This window comes from Marmota flaviventris, chromosome 3, assembly GCF_047511675.1.
Source record: "Marmota flaviventris isolate mMarFla1 chromosome 3, mMarFla1.hap1, whole genome shotgun sequence".
NCBI lineage: Eukaryota > Metazoa > Chordata > Mammalia > Rodentia > Sciuridae > Marmota > Marmota flaviventris.
The window spans coordinates 120,788,236-120,808,963 of record NC_092500.1 but is presented as its reverse complement, the minus strand read 5'-3'; the positions used below and the strand labels follow the sequence as shown (position 1 = coordinate 120,808,963).

Below are 20,728 nucleotides of genomic sequence, written 5' to 3'. Positions count from 1 at the left end.
CTAAGTTGCTGAGGCTAGCTGCAAACTTGCAATCCTCCTGCCTCAGTCTCCTGAGCCACTGGGATTACAGGCATGTGCCACCATGTCTGGCTTAATTATTATTTCTAAAAAAAAAAAAATTCAGCTCCAAAGTGTTTATCCTGTTCTTCTAAGGCTCTGTTGACACAATTGTGAGACCTTTTGTTACTGTCTTTTGTATAGTCACAACATTCTTTTTACTTTGAAATTTTTTTCTCAGTTCAGAGTGTATGATTTTTGTTGATCTGAACTTAAAGAAGTTTACTGATTCTTGCTTTCAAAAATTTTTATCAGATAATTCCAACCCCTGTTTCCTCTTGACTTGGCATATACATTGGCTCTTTACATGTGAATTGAGATTTTCCTGGGGTTTTCTCTTCCCCCTGGGGACACAGTTCCTCCCAGTGGAAAATAAATGTCTCTCCTTCAGAGTTTTGGCTCCTACAGGCTCTCATTGGGAGCCTACTGCAAGGGGGCCAGGAAAGAAAAGAAATCCAGGATTTCTCCACTTTCTTTGAGAATATTTTGTTCCCTTGTTGTCTCCTTTGGCATTCACTGTAGGGATTCTTGTGGAGCTCTATCTGTGGCCCATTGTCACTGGCTGCATTTCCTAGGTCCCAGAGTTATTGAGACCAGTAATGCTCTCCTTCTTCGGGAACAACTGCTTCCATTTTGGCCCCTGAGGATTTCTGCCTTTTTCACATCTCATCTACCCATTTAAAAATACTTTTCGTATATATTATCTAGTACTTAAAGGTACTTATAACAGGAACGTTGTTATGTTTTATATTGAATTTATAGCCTAGCCAAGAAGCAGTAAGTGGCCATTTGCACAGGGGCAGTCTGGCAGCATGGAAAGATCAGGGTGCCGGACCCTTAAGATGTAAGTGGCCGACTTTGTGTTAAGCCATTTGAACTGAGGTGAATTACTAAGGCAAAGCTTTCTAGTTTTATCATCCATAAAATTTTCTTCTTTTGTTTAGCATGTGTGCCTTTCTCTTCTTTCTAATTCTTTGAAATCTCCTTGTTTCTTAATTCTTTTTCTTTGTATTTTCCATCTCTCTTTTTTTCCTTTGGAAGAATTCCTGAGCTGACTCTTTTCTTCTTACAAATTAACCGTTTTAGCTGTGGTTTTTCTGCTATTCAATCCATCAACTGAATTAATTATTATTATTTTTTAATGAGATAGGTGATCTCTTCTAGTTGATGAGCTATATTATATCAACAGCTATTATATTACTTTTGGGAATATTGCCTTTATCTTATAAGGATACTGCCTTTCCTTTTTCAGTATTAATTGTAATGTCAAAACTTGTATTTCTAAGCACTATAAAAATGAACTCTTTTTTAGAAAACCTTTCTGAAGATTCAATTATACTCCTAATTTTTGTTCAGTTATATTATTAACTGTGTCCTTAAATGCTAGATTCTTCTGTTGTTTATAAAATGTGATTCCTTTGTTTTGTAGCATTAGTTTTCCTAGATGTGTGCTGAATCTTAATAATGAGTTCTGGCATTTTCATATGAGAGATTTTGTTGAAAGCGGTACATATTAATCTATCATTATTATGGCTATTGCTGGGGGAACATCCAGTGGTACATGGATAGTTGGACAGGCAATCAGTAGCAGTCTTCCTGATCTTCCTGGATGTTATTGGATAGCTGGGAACTGTTCAATCTCTCTATTGGTTTCCTAGAGTTTCCTGAAATTCTTATATTCACAGCACCCCAGCTCAGAGTATTTCCAGACCTACTGCCTCCTTCTGTAGCAGCTCTGACCTATGATGTCTACTTGAATTCTAGTTCTTTCAGCTGCTTGTCTTTCCAAGAAATCATGCATCCTCCTGGGGAGGGATCCTGTTTAGTAGTCCACATCCATTATAAACTTAAAAATAGATATGTACTATTTCTTGTAGGGATTTGGTGTAGGAAGAGATGACTTCACTCATCTTGAGCTACTCTACATGTGACGTTTTTTTCTGTTTTATTTATTTATTTTTTGCCATTATGCTAAAATGTATACATTCAACTGTTGCAATGTTTCTTTTGTTTTGTTGGTTCAGGTACTGTCTTGTCTTATTTCACTATGTCTCTATTATTTGACATTGGGCCTAGTTCATGATAGGTACTCAGTAAAGATTTGTTCAATTAATATAATCCTGAAAATGTACAAAACTCAGATTCTTGTGGTCATTGTAAATGGACACAAGCTAATGTATGTTTGAGCACTTTTATTTATAGTGTAAGTAGGATAACTCTATGTTTAAAAATTTGGCCTTCTTGAGTTATACCCTTAGAAGGGGACAAAGTTAGAAGCTGTAGATTTATAGTCCATGGCAGAACTGAGAGGAAGACCTAGCTTCCCTGATTTACTAGCTGTAGGGATCTAAAGAAAATTATTCAAACACACAACTCATGTTACCTTGACATAATGTAACACAAGGCAGTGGGTGTGTTGTGGACATGAACAGTGAGATATGGGAGGAACAAAGCCAGGCCAGACAGGGCCAGGAAACTACTGCCATCTCTTCTCTATTTTGTGCATCATGGCAGGAGAGGGACCAAGTGAGGATCTCAGCCATCTCTGCCCTAAGTTACATGTTACGCCGAATTTTCAAATTGAAGCCTGGGTCCTTTGTTCGCAAAGAGGTCTTCACTTTTCTAGTCCCATTGCTGCTCAGCATTCAGGACAACAATATTGAGGTGGTTAAGGTACCAGTCACCTCTGTTCTGCCAACCCCAAGCCTGACTCATTCCCCTTTTCTGCTATAGCATACCACCTTTGCTCTTCCCTTTGTCTCCTTTGTCATGAGTCCAACTTTGGCTGTCCAGTCCATCCCCACCTCTTGGACCTCACCCTCTGGGCTGGATCTGGGCACTTGGATCTGCTCCAGTCTTCCACTCAGCCCTTGGACCTGGGGAATCATTGTAGTGGGGTTTTGGGGATTCCCTTCTCTCTATCACATAGGCCTGTGGCGGGACCCTGACTGAGTGGACTCACGTGCTTGGCTGGTCATCACTCACAGAGACGTTCCGGCATACCACACTCAGTGATCACATCCAGGTAGTAGGAGAAACTTGCAAATTCCTGGTAAGTGAGAGTCCTTGAGAAAGCTCAGTTAAAATGTTCGTACTGGGGGATGGGGTTGTAGCTCAGTGGTAGAGCACTTGCTGGCATGTGTGAGGCACTGGGTTCGATTCGCAGCACTGCAAATAAATAAAGGCTTATCAACAACTAAACAAATTTTTAAGAAAATGTTCATATTGGCCATGTGTTAGGAGGACAAAACAGGGAAGGCTGACAGAAGGCAGCTTTCTTCTGTTCCTTAGCCCTGTTCTTTTTCACCAATCAATTCTGAGAATCCACATTTAGGATGATAATGTCCTGGTGTCTGTAATTGATCTTCCCAGAATCACAATCTTTTCCTTAGAGGCTGAAAGATCCTGCCAGATTACTGGATTGTGATAGGATAGAGATATTCTGGTTAAAGTGGGTGAAAGAGATGTGGGCAGGATTTTAGGTTGGTAGTCATCATGTTTAGGGTCTGTGGCTCTTAAGAAATCAAGGACAAGCCAGAGATTAGGAATCAGAGTCTACGCAGATTTTGCAGAATTTTGATGTTTATTGCTAAAATGCTCTCTGAAAATAAATAATTAAGGGCTTAGCAATTTGGGTAGTAATGAACAACTGTGTCTTTAGCTCCACATTAGTTCTTTGTCCTTATTCTCTTCTCTTTCATGGAGCAGGTTTCTCTTTATGAACTTTCCGTTGAGTCTGCTGGGGTGGGAGGGGTTGGGATGATGGAGTCTGCAGGTTCCGTGGACAAGGGTGAGCAGGTGCTGCTATGAAGAGATCTGCAGTAATCCCAGACCTGCCCTCTCCTGCTCAGTACCACCCATCTGTGGCTCCACAGGTGGGCCAGCACAAATATCATCAACTTGGGGACTTACTATTCCAGAGCTTTGGCTTCCTGAAGCGACCACAGCCCTTCCTAAGGGCAGCTGCAGTCAATTTCATAGGTAAGGCAGTGGCACCTGGCAACTCCTCTCTCCCCTCTTTGGCAGGGGAGCATCTTCTGCCAAAGGGTTAGGTCAGAACCATGGTGTGACAGAGCAGATGACCTCCTTTCCTAGTCTTGACCTGATTGGATAGGTTGACATGTGATCCAGCCCCAAATTCTGCTTTAGAAAGGTCCAGAGGAAGAAGAGGAGACTATGCTCCTGTACCCCAGCTCTGTGTGGGTTCCACTCCACCATCTGGAGTCAGCCTTGTGGACAAGAGAAGTGTCATTTGAAAGAGGAGAAAAACAATTGCTTCCATTAAGACCCCATGGATTTTCCAAAATATTTTTGCTTCAAACTACAATTAGCTGCATGTGTTTAAGTAAAAAAACGTATGCAATTTATATTGGCAAAAAGATTGATGTAAATAATGCCAAAAATTTCACCATTTGGATTTAGTCACTACTGATTCTAGAGACTATTCCCTAAGAATGTGCTACATATCCATATCCCTTCCCACAACAAATACTTTTAAAAGACAGTTTGTTATATTGTTTTTTCCCTTGCTATATCACAAATGCATAGTATTTATATAGCTTCAACAGTATTTTTATAGTTGTATAATATTAATTCTGTTTCATGGATTTATGGAAAAATTTAATCAGTGCATACTTTTGAATATTGAGACTGTATATTTAAAAATATTTTTAAGCAGGTATGCAGTGGCAAAATCTCTGCAAGCCATCATGGATTTAAAGTACAAAATTTAAAGTACAAATACTAGGCCAAAGAGTTTGCAGAATTTTGATGTTTATTGCTAAAATGCTCTCTGAAAAGCTCAAGTAATTTTCAGCAATAGTATACGTGAGTATTCATTTCTACAGACATTTGCCAACCCTGAGTATTATTTTTTAAATCATTAATTTAATAAGTGAAAAAATATTTTAGTGTTATTTATATTTAGAAGAAATACATATATATGTTCTCTTTGCAGAGAAATGGGAGCATTATCAATAAGGGTAAAGTTCCATGTACTCTCTGTTCAGTCTAGTGTTCTTCTCTACTCCTGTGTGTTGTGTTGTTTTTGATTAATTATGTCTTTATCGGCATCCAAGTTAAATTTTTTTCTATGTTGATTGGCAATGCATATTTCATCTTGGCAAATTTGTTGCCTTGTGCCCCTTGTGCGTCTTTCTGTTGGTGTAGGAATCCCATAAAGTTCAACACCTTCATCTAATGCTCTGCTTGTCACCTATGGATGATAACTTTTGGGTCACAGTCCCTCCTGTAACCTAGAATTTTTCTTTTACTAAGACATATCCAGGATGCAAATCTTCTCTTAGAAATATTCTTTACTAAAGATGGTGGAATGAGATGGACATGATTATCCTAGGTACATGAATGACTTCACATATAGTGTGACGCCACATCGTGTACAACTAGAGAAATGAAAAAATGTGCCTCATTTGTGTACAATGAATCAAAATGCATTCTGCTGTCATGTATAACTAATTAGAACAAATAATAAAAAACGAAATATTCTTTGCTACCACTGGTTGTAAATATCCTTTTTTTTTTTTTTTTTTTTTCCCACCACTGATCCTGGGAAAAAAGTCAGTCCAAAGGCCCAGGAATTATAGAAAGATTTTTCTATCTGTTCTGCCTTTAGGATTAACAACCAAGAGCATAAACATGAATTGCATACATGATGATGATGTACAGCTGATATGGCATGGTGAGTCTGGACCTTGTACCTGGGTTCTGAGTTCCACTAGGGGTGGGGTAAGATCCAGTGCAGGATGGAGGACATGTCTTAAGGACATGTGTCATTCTTTTGAAATCTATCTTTATCATCTAAGTGTAATATAAAATAGTACAGAATGGAGAAAATGGAAGAGAGAAACAAATTATTTGCTGTTTTCCTAGTAAGATAGAAACAATGCTCATATTTTGGTGATATATCCTTGCAGTCATTGAACATTATGTGGTGTAGGTGCTTTCACTGCAGTAGTGTTGAAGACAAGATTGTCCCTGCCCTTAAAGAACTTGCAGTGTTTTTTCTTTTATATGGCATTAAAATATTTTAGTGTTATTTATATTTAGAAGAAACATATGAATATATTCTCTTTGCAGAGAAATGGAAGCATTATCAATAAGGGTAAAGTTCCATGTACTCTGTGTCCAATCTAGTCTTCTCTCCTCTTGTGTGCTGTGTTGTCTTGTATTATTTTTCTGTGTAATAGATACACACGTGTGTGTGTGTGTGTGTGTGTATTCATACATCATATATATACATATACATGGATTATTGTATATATATACACACACACATATATATATACATACAACTTGTATACATATGTATATATACAGTATATATAACATATATTGTGTTAGTCAGCTTTATGTAACTATAATAAATATGTGACAAAAATCAAGTTAATAAGGGCGAAAGTTTATTTGGCTCATGGTTTTGAAGTTTTGAGTTCATGACTGATTATCTCCATTGCTTTAGACCTATGGCCTTAGATCTATGGCCAGATAGCAGATCAAGGTGGGGAGCACATACTAGAGAAACTATTCACTTCATGGTCACCAGGAATCAAAGAGAGAGAAAGAGGAAGAGGCTGTGGTTATACAACCCCCTTGGAGGGCACATTCAATGTCCTAAGACTAGTCCCCTCTTTCCTCCTATAGGTTGCACCTCCTCCCAATAGTTCTATGTTAGGGAAGCAAAGAGAGCTAGAAAAGGGTTGGGGTCCCAATACCCACTTCTAAGGTACACCTTCCTTCTACTGGGTCCACTTCCTAAAAGGTTCCACCACTTCCCAATAGCTCTGCAGGTGGAAGGCCCACCCTCCAATACATGGGCCTTTTGGGGACATTTAATACCCAAATTATAGAATCTAATTTCTATGCTTTAGTTAGCAAATATTTTTGTTCTATTTTTAACCCAGAATTTAGATACTATGATTGTTATTATTATTTTGCACGAACTGTTTTAGGTATTCTTCACCATTCCTTTTTGTTTCTCTGACCATCTTTTAGGGAACATTTTTATTTATCCTGGAGTATATCTTGTAGAAATTTCTTTTTTTTTTTTTTAATTTTAGTTGTAGATGGACCTTTATTTTATTTACTTATTTTTATATGGTGCTGAAGATTGAACTCAGTGCCTCACACATGCTAGACAAGTACTCTACCACTGAGCTACAGCCCCAGCCCCAAGAAATTTCTGGGATGCTAATATTTAATATTCAGACTCTTGGTAGATGTTTTTTTTAATGTAAGGATTCTCAAAGGAATAAGACAATTTGACACAATTCTAGATCAACAATTACTTTCTCTCAACACTTTGGAGATATTATACTAGTGTTTTCTGGCTTGCTTTGTTATGTTTGAGAAGCCTGAGGCCATTCTAATTTTTGTTCTTTGTAGCTTATCTTTACATTGACAGAAATACAGAGAATATTATCATCAACTCCCTGTACCTGTACCCCAGATACAGCAGGTATCAACTCGTGGTCAACCTTGTTTTTTTTTTTTTAAATTTTTTTCCCACCTATACCCTGTCCCTGGCAGGGTTATTTTGAATTAAATCCAAGACTTCATATTATCCCATCTATAAATAGTACATGTTTCTAAATGATTCTTTTAAAAAACAAAACATGAAAAAAAGTATAATGGAGTAGAATACAAACTATCCAAGAATTGGGAACTGGTTTGAGGCATTTCATCCAAACCTCTGAGGCTACCAGTTTATTTTCTAATGTCTCTATAGTTAGAAACACTTCAGAGAAGCATTTACTAGCCTTAATTTACAACTCTCCTAAATGCAGATCTGAATCATTTCTCCCAGGGCACAGAAGTTAATTACTGAAAAAACCAGTATGAGTTTTGAGGAACTGGCTTATTTTTGGGGATTAACTTAGCATAACAGTCTCTAGTTCCATCCATTTACTGGCAAATGCCATAATACATTCTTCTTTATGGCTGAGTAATATTCCATTGTGTTTATATATTACATTTTCTTTATCCATTAATCTATTGAAGGGCACCTAGGTTGGTTTGATAGCTTGGCTATTGTGAATTGACACCATGAACATTTATGTGGCTATGTCACTATAGTATGCTGATTTTAAGTCCTTTGGGTATATGCTGAGGAGTGGGAAAACTGGATAAAATTGTGGTTCCATTCCAAGTTTTCTGAGGAAACTCTATATTGCGTTCCAGAGTGATTGCACCAATTTGCATCCCACCAGCAATGTATGAATGTGCCTTTTCTCCTAAATCCTTGCCAACATTTAATGTTACTTGGATTTTTTATAATTTTTTCTCCTAAATCCTTGCCAACATTTAATGTTACTTGGATTTTTTATAATTGCCATTTTGACTGGAGTGAGATGGAATCATGGTGTGCATAGTTCTAATTTGCTTTTCTCTAATTGTGTGAAGTTGAACATTTTTTAATATATTTATTGACTATTCATATTTCTTCTTCTGTGAAGTATCTGTTCGGTTCCTTTGCCTATTTATTCATTGGGTTATTTGTTTTTTTGGTATTATTATTATTTTTTTTGAGTTTTTTTATATATATCCTGGAGATTAAAGCTCTACCTGAGGTGCAGGTGGCAAAGATTTGTCCCATTCTCTCTTCATGTTATTGATTGTTTTATTTGTTGTGAAGAAGCTTTTTAGTTTGATTCCATGTCATTTATTGATTATTTATTTTACTTCTTGTGCTTTAGGAGTCTTGTTGAGGAATTCAGTTCCTAAGCTGACATGATGGAGACTTGAGCCTACTTTTCCTTCTAGTAGGTGTAGAGTCTCTGGTCTAATGCACAGGTCCTTGTGCAAGGGTGACAGGGGACTAATTGGATTTTGTTACATATGGGTTTCCAGTTTCCCCAGCACTACTTGTTGAAGAGACTATCTTTTCTCCGATGTATGTTTATGGCACCTTTGTTTATTATGAGGTAACTGTATTTATGTGGGTTTGTCTTCTATTCTATTGGTCTTCATGTTTGTTTTGGTGTCAGAACCATGCTATTTTTTATTACTATAGCTCTGTAGTATTAATTTAAGGTCTGGTATTGTAATGCTTCCTATTTCACTTTTCTTGCTAAAGATTTCTTTGGCTATTCTGGGCTTCTTATTTTTCCATATGAATTTCATAACTTTTTAATGTCATCAGAACCTTGAATAGGAGTTGAATTAAATCTGTAGAGAGATTTTGGCCAGGGTGGGAAATCTGTCTTTCTTGTTTACTACTGTATGCACCGCACCTAGCAGTGCCTGGTGATAGGAAGAACTCAATAATAGTTGACAAATGAATTAATGATTCTTATGTATAGCAGTGAAAAATTAGAGACAGTTTAATTATCCAGTAATGAGGGTTCATAAAAATGACAATCCTGTGATTTGATCTTATACTGTAAACAGGTAAATCTTATGGGAAGAAAAAATGTTATTTTTTGTAAAGTTCTATCTTTAATATAAAAAAAAGCCCTGCAAGGATAGGTACCAAAATATTAGCAGTATTTTTTCACAGGGTTCTTGATTCCTCTTCCTTCTCCCCACATTTTTTTTTAAATGGGGTCTTGTTATGTTGCCCAGGCTGACCAGGAACTCCTGGGCTTAAGCAATCCTTCTGCCTCAATCTGATAAATAGCTGAGGCAACAGGAACTCAGTATTCTATCCAGCTATCCTTTCCATTTTTAAAAAACATTCTTTAATATGTTTTCTATATTGAAACCAGCATTACTTTTTTACAATCCAAGAATGATTCTAAGTGGAGTTGCACGATAATGGCCTATCATTTGGGTAGGCCCTGAGTGGGGCTAGGTAGACAATCTTCAGGGATCCAGAGTCTGAGTTGACCTCCTTCTGGTTTCAGCTCTTGAATGTGTGAAGAATGATCCCAGAGATGCTATCAAGGTGATAGCCAATGCTATCCTGAAAAAAATAGATGAAGATGTGAAGATCCAGGGTTCCTATGCTTCCAGGCTGAGCCAAATCAGCAGTAACTTCCTCAGAGGTTTTGGCATCAAAACCAGAAAGAGAAAGAAGCACCTGTTTAGGACTGTCAAACGGGAAATAGATATTGATGAGAATCATTAAAACAAAATCTCAAGTTGGTTCCAAGTTTCTGAATTCCTTCTCAAACAGCAATTCAGATGGAAGGTCAGCAGAGATTTTAGTACCAATGTCTAAACATCCAATTAAACAAGTTGAGCCTATCTAAAATGCAGCTGCATAGGAATCACTGAGAATATTTAAAGCTGGGAACCAATACTTTTTCCATTTGTTTGTGGACATATCAGTGCTTTTGTCCAATGGGTTGTGCCATTTTGACCATGGAAGATACATTATGCTTCTTGTCCTTTATCTTCCTAGGGAATTGTTGGTTATGGGCAGATACATTTGTCAGGCAAACATTTTCTCATCCCAAGGCTAGCTGGCTTTCTTCCAAATTCCTGGGATCCAAAGGCAAGCATGAGTGACTAGAACAACTTTGGAAAGTATGTCCTTCACCATTTGGGAAATGTTACCCATGAAAAAAGACACAGGGTAGCAAACATCATGAAACAGTTTTCAATTTTTTCCTGTACATCCACATACTAGATGTAAATCCCATGTTAGCTTTTTATGGTTGTGACCAAAATATCTTACAAGAACACCTTGAAAGTTTATTTGGGCTCACAGTTTCAGAGGTTCAGTTCATTCAGGTCAGCCAACCTGAATGCTCTGGGCCTGAGTTGAAGCAGAACATCTTAGTATAAGGTGTGGAGGAAGAAAGCTCAGCCCAAGGCTGCAAGGAATTGGAGAGAGAGACAAAATATAGAATCCCCAATACATGCACCCTGTTTAGTTAACTTTTTTATTGCTGTGACCTGACAAGAAAAATTAGAGGTGAAAAAATTTATTTTGGCTCATGATGTCAGAGGTCTCAGTCCATAGATGGCTGACTCCATAACTCTAGGCCTAAGGTAAGGCAAAAGTCATGGCAGAAGGGCATAGTAGAGGAGAAGAACATAGGATATAGCCAGCAGAGAGTTGTGCTCACCAGGGACAAAATATTAACCCAAAAGTTATGCCTATCTCCTCTAGCCACACCCTACCTGCCTATAGTTACTACCTAGTTAATCCTTATCAGTGGATCAATATAGTGATTAAAGCTCTCATAATCAAACCATCTAAGGTAAACATCCCTATATTTAGAGTTAAAAAAAACATTTTAAATTTGTTTTAATTAGTTTACATGACAGTAGAATACATTCATGCACTTTGATATATCATACATCAATGGGACATAATTTCTCATTTTTCTGAGTGTACATGTGAACACCTAATATCCAAACCATAACATTCCACCCTGAACCCCAAGTTTTCATGCACATCTCACAATTCAAAATATATTTAGTCCATTTCCAAGAGTCCCCAGAATTGCCCAAAAGTTCAAGTCTAAAATCTCTTCTGAGATTGAAGGCAAACTTTCATCTCTTTTCCCCTGTAAAGTTAAATTTATCCAATGTATAATGGCACAGAGTAAACATTTCTATTCCATAAGGGATAAATAGAGACATAGAAAGAAGTATGGGATTGGGGCTGGGGTTGTGGCTCAGCGGTAGAGCGCTTGCCTAATGTGTGAGGCACTGGGTTTGATTCTCAGCACCACATTAAAAAAAACTGAACAAACAAAATAAAGGTATTGTGTCCATTTACAACTAAAAAAATTAAAAAAAAGAAAAAGGATGAGATCAAAGCAAGACAAAAATCCAGCTGGGCAAATAAGTCGTGTAACTGTTTCCAGCATCTGGGGAACATGGAATCATGATGTTCTCTCCAAAGGGCTTGTGTATCTCTGTTTCTGTGGTCTTTCTGGTTGCATCTCACATGGCCTCTCTCTTGGCTTAGCTCTGCTCAATTCCTGCAACAGACATTCCACTGTACTGCCATTTGTAATTGGGGTGGGGGTTTCCACTGCAGCCTTCACTTTCTTCTCACTTCTTCATGCATCACCCTGTCAGAGACAGCCCCATAGTGACTCTGATCCTGTTACACTTTGCCTGGTCTCCCAGGCCTCCCTTTGAAATTTCAGTGAAAACTCCCTAATTCTAACATCCTTCATTCCTTCAGAACCAGCTCCATGTTGTTGCCACCAAGGTCTGCCATTATCTGGAGCAATATTCAAGCCTCCTAGTACTTGTCTATAGCACCCTCCAAGTACCTGAGTGCCTGTACATGGTTAAATAACATTCTAGACCCTCCTTGCCCCATGCAAGCAGGGTGTTCCCATGGTCTCTTCTTAAGGAATTTTTATTTTTACACTCTTGAGCCTGAGATAGGTGTGGTCTTGCCAGTCCATTGCCATCTGTCCCATTGTTTCTGGATAGAAAGTATTTTTTTTTTGTCCCAAGGATTGAACCAAGGGATGCTAAACCACTGAGCCATATCCCCAACTCTTCTTAGTTTTTTATTTTAAGACAGGGTCTCACTAAATTGCTTAGGATCTTGCTAAGTTGCTGATGCTTTGAGCTTGTGCTCCTCCTGCCTCAGCCTCTCAAACCACTGGGATTACAGCCTTTCGCCACTGTGCTGGGATAGTTAGTATTTCTTTAGTGGCTATAACATCTACAACAACCACATCTTTACTCTGATGTACTTGCTCTTTTATGACTAAACTGCAAGCTTTCCAAATCTTTATTTTCTGCTTTCTGCTCCTGATTATCACAGTAAATTTGGTTAGTAGCTTCTAGCAATACACATGCCACTGCCTGAATGCTGTACTGCCTTAAAATTACCTCTACCAGATTAATTAATTAGTACATCACCTTTAAAACTAACCTCACAAAAAGTCTCAGGACATGGACTAAATGTACACATTTCTTTGTCAGAGGATAACATGAATGACCTCTAGTCCAAAGTCAAATAGAGTCTTCCTTTCCCTCTGAAACCTCATGAGCCCAGTCTTTACTGTCCACAGTCCTATCAGCATTCTGGTCTTTTGAACTCCCACTAGAGTCACCCATTAAACTCTGCTTTCAACAATTTAAATCTTTTCTAACCTTAATCTCTAAAATTCTCAAGATTCTTCCCACAGACTCCAAAAAAGTCCAAAAGCTTCTGAACCACATGGTTAGGTTAGTCGCTTTCAGTTTTAGTTAGTTTTTTTGGTCACTGTGACTAAAATACCTGGCAAGAAAAATTATAGGTGGAAAAGTTTATTTGGGCTCATATTTGGGGTTTACCTAAGCTGTTTTCTTCCACCATGAAAGAAGAAATGTGGTGGTGGAAGAAAGCAGCTTAGGTAAACCCCAAAGGCACATCTATAGATCTCCTCTAGTCATCCCCAACCTATTATCATTTAGTTATTTCATATCAGAATTAATCCAGTGATTAGGTTAAAGCTCTCATACTCTAACCATTTCATCTGAATGTCCCTGCACTGTCTCACACATGAGCTTTTGTGGGACATCTTATATGCAAACTATAAAAGTTTGAGTGATTTCACTTCCTCCAGCCATGCTTTCATATACCAGCAATCCATTCAAATTATTAATTCATTTGATGAATTAATCTATTTATTAGGAGATATTGGGAGAAACCTCATATCTAAACCATGACATTTTGCCCCAATCCCAAAATCTCAAGTCCATTTCACAATACAAAATGCATTTACTCAATCTCCCAAGTATCCCCATAGTCTTTAACAGTGTCATCATTCCTCAGAAATCCAAGCACAAAAGCTCATTTGAGGCTTAAGGCACACTCTTTACTGTAAGTTCCTATAAAGATTAAAAGCAAGTGACCTATAGCCAATATATAGGAGCACAAAGTAAACATGCCTAAAAATACAGGAATAGGGGTATAGAATGAGAGATGGAACCATAACAAGAGTGAAATCCAGCTGGGCAAACAGGCCTTATAGTTCCACAACCAGCATCCAAGGCAAATGCTGGTGAGATGTGATCACCAAAGAATTTGGGCAGCTCCACCCTGATGACCTTGCCAGTTACAGTCCACATGATTTCTCTTTTAGGCTGGCTCTACCCAGAGCTGGCAGTTTTTCTTGGCAAACATTCCCATAACTGGCATAATTTCTGACACCTTTTCTGACAACTTTTGATCCCGGGGTCTCTTTTGCAGCTTCACACATTGTACTCTCAGGGGCTGCCCACAGGGATCCCAACTCTCATACACTGTCTGGCATCTAGGCCTTCTAAATTGAGGTGGAAGCCACAATGATCCCTTAAGTTCAGCATCTTTACTGCAGAACCAAAACTACATGGACAATGCCAAGGTCTTTTGCTAGCTTGAGCAAAAGCCAGGACTTCTTAGACAATGGCTGCAGCAACATCTGAGCATAGAAAGAACAGATGGGACCAAAACAGGACCAAATTTCCCATAGAGTCTTCCTTTCCCTCTGAAACCTCATGAGCCCAGTCTTTACTATCCACAGTCCTATCAGCATTCTGGATTTTTGAATTCCCACTAGAGTTACCCATTGCGCTCCACTTACAATAATCTAAATCTTTTCTAGCCTTCATCTCTAAAATTCTCAAAATTTCTCCTACAGACTCCAAAAAACTCCAAAAGCTTCTGAACCATATGATCAAGTTATTCACTTTTCAGTACCAATTCTCCTGGCTAGGCAAGCAGGTCCTATAACTTGGCATACAGCATATAGGCTATATTGAGGTGAGATAGTATTTCCAAAGAGCTGGGGGAACACTGCCTCTTTTGCTTTGCTAGTTAACAGTGTGCATGGGCTCTTTTTTAGCTTGGTCATATCTGTAGACAGCAGTTTTTTTCAGCTGACAGTCCATCTTGGTTTCAGCTTCACACATCACCCTCTTAGGGCAGCCTGCAAGGACTTTGACTCTGGTAATTTTGTATGGCCTCCCAGAACTTCATTTGAAATTGAGTTGGAAGCCTCCATGACCCTCCAACTCTAGCATTCTGAATTTATGCAGAATCAGCACTACATGGATGATGCCAAGATCTTCTGCTAGCTTGTGCTTTAGCTGAACCCTCTGGATTCATGGTTTCCATGGCATCTGAGTGTTTAGGCAGCTGAGTATGATGAAACAACTTCTAGGCCACCCTCCACAAGCAGGGTGACCCATAATCTCTTTTCAAAGGCATTTTCCCTTCCAGACTCTTGAGCTCTGCAGTAGGTATGGTCTTGCAAATTCCTGAATTGCCCTCAAGCCATCTCTCTCTCTCTCTTTTTTTTATATAGAGCATCACAGTTACACATAGTATTAGGATTCATTGTGACCAAATTATACATACATAGAATTTAAATCCCTGTTTCCCACTTTCCCTACCCTCCTCCCTCCTCCTATTCTCTTTTCTCTACTGATCTTCATTTTGCTTGTTTGTTTGTTTATTTGGTATCTGAGTTCCTGCTTTTATTAATTTAACAGCATAGTTGATTTACATAGTATATACTGCTGTCATCATTGCATCATTTCTCTTTCAACAATATATTTATCTTTGGTACTTTCTACATATACCTACAGGTGAAATTCTCTGTATACATGATTTATATATGAGGTGTCCCCCAAAAGTTCATGTAACAATGAAGAAAAGTTTAGAGGTGAAATGATTGGGTTATGATAGCCTTAACCTAGTTAGTGCATTAATTCTCTGATAGGGATTAACTGGGTGGTAACTGTAGGCAGGTAGGGTGTGGCTGGAGGAGATAGGTATTAGGCATGCCTTTGGGATATGTATATATTTTATCTTTATTGATCAGAACTTGCTCTCTGCTTCCTGATGGCCATGCCCTAAGCTACTTTTCTCCACCACACTGTTCAGCCATGTTCTGCCACATCTTGGGCCTAGAGTAATGGAGCCAGCCATCTATGAACTGAGACCTCTGAAATTGTGAGCACCAAAACAAATTTTTTCTCCTTTAAAATTGTTCTTATTGGGTCTTTTAGTTTCAACAGTGAAAAAGACAACTAGAACAGCTTGCTTTAGTCAGAGCAGTGAGAAAACTAGCTGAAACCCAAGTTTGTTACTTTTTAATTGCCGAATAGTATTCCATGGTATGGATGTACTACAATTTGTTTAGCCTATTTTAGGGCATTTTGGTGGCTTAGCTTTTGACTATAACAGATGAAGCTGCTACACACACTTGTTTTTCTGGGTTGCACTCAGTTCAAGGACAGTGATCAAGAAACCATGGACTGAGACTGGCAGCAAAGTGTGTGGGACAATGAGCACCTCAGGGGTCCTACGCATGCTCCATGCATTTGTATATACATATGCTATACATATGCTCCAGAGTAGGTGAAAACAGGAAGAATAAAGCCTTTTCCTTCTATTTTTCCCTCTATACTACTGAAGCTTAACATTATGTCAGCTGACAAAGAAGAAATGTTCCAAGGTGCAGTTCCTACAGTATTATTAAATGAAGAGTTTAAGGGGAGATTTGGAGCAGAGATTCAGTGAATTGATAGATGAGAAACAGGGTTATATCTTTAATTTTTAGAGATGGGGTCTTTCTCTGTTACCCGAGCTTGTCTTGAACTCTTGGGCTTAAGAGATCTCCCTTCCTCAATCTCTTGAGTAGTCAGGACTATAAATGCACACCACCATGCCAGCACCTTCTTTGAGTTTCAATCTCTCCTTTTTTCTTTAGGATAAAAATAATCTCTATATCTATATGGCTATATCTATAGATATATCTGGCTATATATACATGTAGCTATATAAATATAGATTATTTATATAGATATATGTATATAGATAGATATTTTCAGCATGATATGCCAATATTTGTAAGATTGCTGAATATAGCTTAAGGTATTCTTGAGTTTTTTTATTTAAGTCCTTAGAAGGTATATCATCAGAATTGTACAATCAAAATATTGTATTTATTAGTCATCTGAAATAATTTCTTTCTGTTCTCACAATCAACATAGTGAGGTTTATTTGCCTGCTGTTTTTCACTTTTTTAGGGCTTGTTATCTTTCTTGTTTCCCCCCCACCCCCACCCCCCAAAAAAAACCCTAGGTATTGAACCCAGGGCTTCACTCATGCTATGTAAGTGCTCTTCCACTAAGCATCAATCCAGGCCTTAATATAATCTTTTATTATGAGATAGGGGTTTTGCTAATTTTCCCAGGTTGTCCTTGAACTTGTGATCATCCTGACTCATTCTCCTGAGTAGCTGGGATTACAAGCATACAACAGTAACTTTTAATTACAAAAAAACCCCAAAACATTTATTTTACTCCAAATAAATTCTCTTATTTGTCTTAGTTCATTCATGTTTGTATATTAAATCCTGGATAGTTTAAAATAATAGAAATTTATTTTTCACAGTTCTGGAGGCTGGGAAGCCCAAGATCAAGGCTCTGTCAGTTTTGGTGTCTGGTAAGAGCCTAGTCTCTGTTCCTAAGAAGGCAGATTGTTGCCGTGTCCTCACATCCTGAAGGCAGGAAGGCAAAATAGGCCTATCTAGTTCTCTCCAGCTCTTTTGTAAGACACTAATTTATTTATGAGGACAGAACATTTATCTACTAAAGGCCACACCATTCAATACTATTATACTGTAAATTAAGTTTCAATATGAATTCTGGAGGGACATTAAACACTCAAACAGTAGCCGTATTGAATGCTATAAATTCCTCTGTAAGCACTGTATATGTTGCATCTCAGCAATTTTGATATGTAATATTTTTTATCCTTCAGTTGAAATATTTTCTAATTGTTTAAGAAATGTGTTTCTGAATTTTCAAATGTATAATGTTTCAAAAGTTATTGTTCCGTTATTTCAAGCCTAATTACATTATGGGAAGAAAACATGATCTATATGAATTTAATTGTTGAAATCGGTGGAAACCGACTTTAGCACTCAGCATATCATCTATTTTTATATGTTGGTTTGTGTGCTAGAGGAGAATACACTCTGTAGTTATTGAATGTAGTGTTCTATACAAGTCTGTTATATCAATTTTGCAAGTCATATATTTCAAATATGTATTACTATTGACTTTATATCTTAACCAGAAATGTAGCTGAGTAGTAAAGGATGTGTTTTGCATACCTGAGACCCTGGATTTGATCCCCAGTACAGGAGAGAGAGAGAGAGAGAGAGAGAGAGAGAGAGAGAGAGAGAGAGAGAGAGAATGAATTAGCATACATTCCTGGTGAATTAAATCTTTTATTTATGTGAAGTGTTCTCCTTAGTAAGGCTCTTTTCTCTGTTGTTTATCTGGTTATGCTAGCTTTCCTTTCTCCTCCTCCTCCTCCTTCTCTTTCTCCTCTTCCTCCTTATTTTGTGCTGAGAATTGAACCCAGGGCCGCTTATATGTTAGGCAAATGTTCTGCCACTGAACTACATTCCCAAATCTATGATAGCTTTCTTTTGATTAATGTTTGCATATCTTTGCTCTTTCTTTTATCTTAATCCATCTGTATTTGAGATATGTCTTCTTATAAACAGCATATGGTTGGTTTTCCTCCTCCTCCTCCTCCTCCTCCTCCTCCTCCTCCTCCTCCTCCTTCTTCTCCCCCCCCTCTCCCCCCTCCCCTTCTGTAGTTCTGAGGATCCAACCTAGGGGATTGGCATGCGATTCCAGGGCCTCATGCATGCTATGGAAGTGCTGTACCACTGAACTACATTCCCAGCCCAGTTTTTTTAAAAATCACTCTAACAACATATTTTTCTTTTAATCAGAACATGACATGTAATAAATTTACACTGGGAGCCGCCCCCCACACCCCTCGCCTGCCAGGTAGGGGAAGGGTGACCACCAACAGAAAAGGCCCAGTGGCCCAGGGCGGGACAGAGCTTCCAATCACTCCTGCGAGGTAGGCGGGCCTGCGACCCACCGGCAGAAGAGGAGCAGCCGCCTGCTGAGAGGCTGAGCCGCCCCCTCCCCCTGCGCCAGCATAGTAGAGGGAACTGGGACCAAACACAGAGCAGGCCCAGCGGCCTGCTGAGGGGCAGAGCCGCCCCCCACCCCCCTCGCCTGCCAGGTAGGGGAAGGGTGACCACCAACAGAAAAGGCCCAGTGGCCCAGGGCGGGACAGAGCTTCCAATCACTCCTGCAAGGTAGGCGGGCCTGCGACCCACCGGCAGAAGAGGAGCAGCCGCCTGCTGAGAGGCTGAGCCGCCCCCTCCCCCTGCGCCAGCATAGTAGAGGGAACTGGGACCAAAGACAGAGCAGGCCCAGCGGCCTGCTGAGGGGCAGAGCCGCCCCCCACCCCCCTCGCCTGCCAGGTAGGGGAAGGGTGACCACCGACAGAAAAGGCCCAGTGGCCCAGGGCGGGACAGAGCTTCCAATCACTCCTGCAAGGTAGGCGGGCCTGCGACCCACCGGCAGAAGAGGAGCAGTCGCCTGCTGAGAGGCTGAGCCGCCCCCTCCCCCTGCGCCGGCATAGTAGAGGGAACTGGGACCAAAGACAGAGCAGGCCCAGCGGCCTGCTGAGGGGCAGAGCCGCCCCCCACCCCCCTCGCCTGCCAGGTAGGGGAAGGGTGACCACCGACAGAAAAGGCCCAGTGGCCCAGGGCGGGACAGAGCTTCCAATCACTCCTGCAAGGTAGGCGGGCCTGCGACCCACCGGCAGAAGAGGAGCAAGTCGCCTGCTGAGAGGCTGAGCCGCCCCCTCCCCCTGCGCCGGCATAGTAGAGAGAACTGGGACCAAACACAGAGCAGGCCCAGCAGCCTGCTGAGGGGCAGAGCCGCCCCCCACCCCCCTCGCCTGCCAGGTAGGGGAAGGGTGACCACCGACAGAAAAGGCCCAGTGGCCCAGGGCGGGACAGAGCTTCCAATCACTCCTGCAAGGTAGGCGGGCCTGCGACCCACTGGCAGAAGAGGAGCAGCCGCCTGCTGAGAGGCTGGGCCGCCCCCTCCCCCTGCGCTGACATAGTAGACGGAACTGGGACCAATCACAGAGCAGGCCCAGCGGCCTGCTGAGGGGCAGAGCCGCCCCCCACCCCCCTCGCCTGCCAGGTAGGGGAAGGGTGACCACCGACAGAAAAGGCCCAGTGGCCCGCGGCGGGACAGAGCTTCCAATCACTCCTGCAAGGTAGGCGGGCCTGCGACCCACTGGCAGAAGAGGAGCAGCCGCCTGCTGAGAGGCTGAGCCGCCCCCTCCCCCTGCGCCGGCATAGTAGAGGGAACTGGGACCAAACACAGAGCGGGCCCAGCGGCCTGCTGAGGGGCAGAGCCGCCCCCCACCCCCCTCGCCTGCCAGGTAGGGGAAGGGTGACCACAGACAGAAAAGGCCCAGTGGCCCGCGGCGGGACAGAGCTTCCAATCACTCCTGCAAGGTAGGCGGGCCTGCGACCCACCGGCAGAAGAGGAGCAGCCGCCTGCTGAGAGGCTGAGCCGCCCCCTCCCCCTGCGCCGGCATAGTAGAGGGAACTGGGACCAAAGACAGAGCAGGCCCAGCGGCCTGCTGAGGGGCAGAGCCGCCCCCCACCCCCCTCGCCTGCCAGGTAGGGGAAGGGTGACCACAGACAGAAAAGGCCCAGTGGCCCGCGGCGGGACAGAGCTTCCAATCACTCCTGCAAGGTAGGCGGGCCTGCGACCCACCGGCAGAAGAGGAGCAGCGGCCTGCTGAGAGGCAGAGCCGCCCCCTCCCCCCCGCGCCTGCAAGGTAATCGGAACTGAGACCACCATCAGAACAGGTCAGACCTGCAACCGAGAGACAGAACAGGCCCAGTGGCCTGAGGAAGGG

At 40.9% G+C, this 20,728-nt stretch overlaps 1 protein-coding gene across 1 annotated transcript in view; it reads left to right on the top strand.

Annotated features, from left to right (window-relative positions):
- LOC114082605 (maestro heat-like repeat-containing protein family member 1) overlaps window positions 1-10,141 on the top strand; it is a 105,627-nt gene extending 95,486 nt beyond the window's left edge. The window contains exons 35-37 of the mRNA XM_071609304.1: window positions 2,987-3,109; window positions 3,766-3,847; window positions 9,918-10,141. Of these exons, the coding sequence (XP_071465405.1) occupies window positions 2,987-3,109; window positions 3,766-3,847; window positions 9,918-10,141 (429 nt within the window). The remainder of the gene's footprint in view (window positions 1-2,986; window positions 3,110-3,765; window positions 3,848-9,917) is intronic.
- The last annotated feature ends 10,587 nt before the right edge of the window (window positions 10,142-20,728 follow it).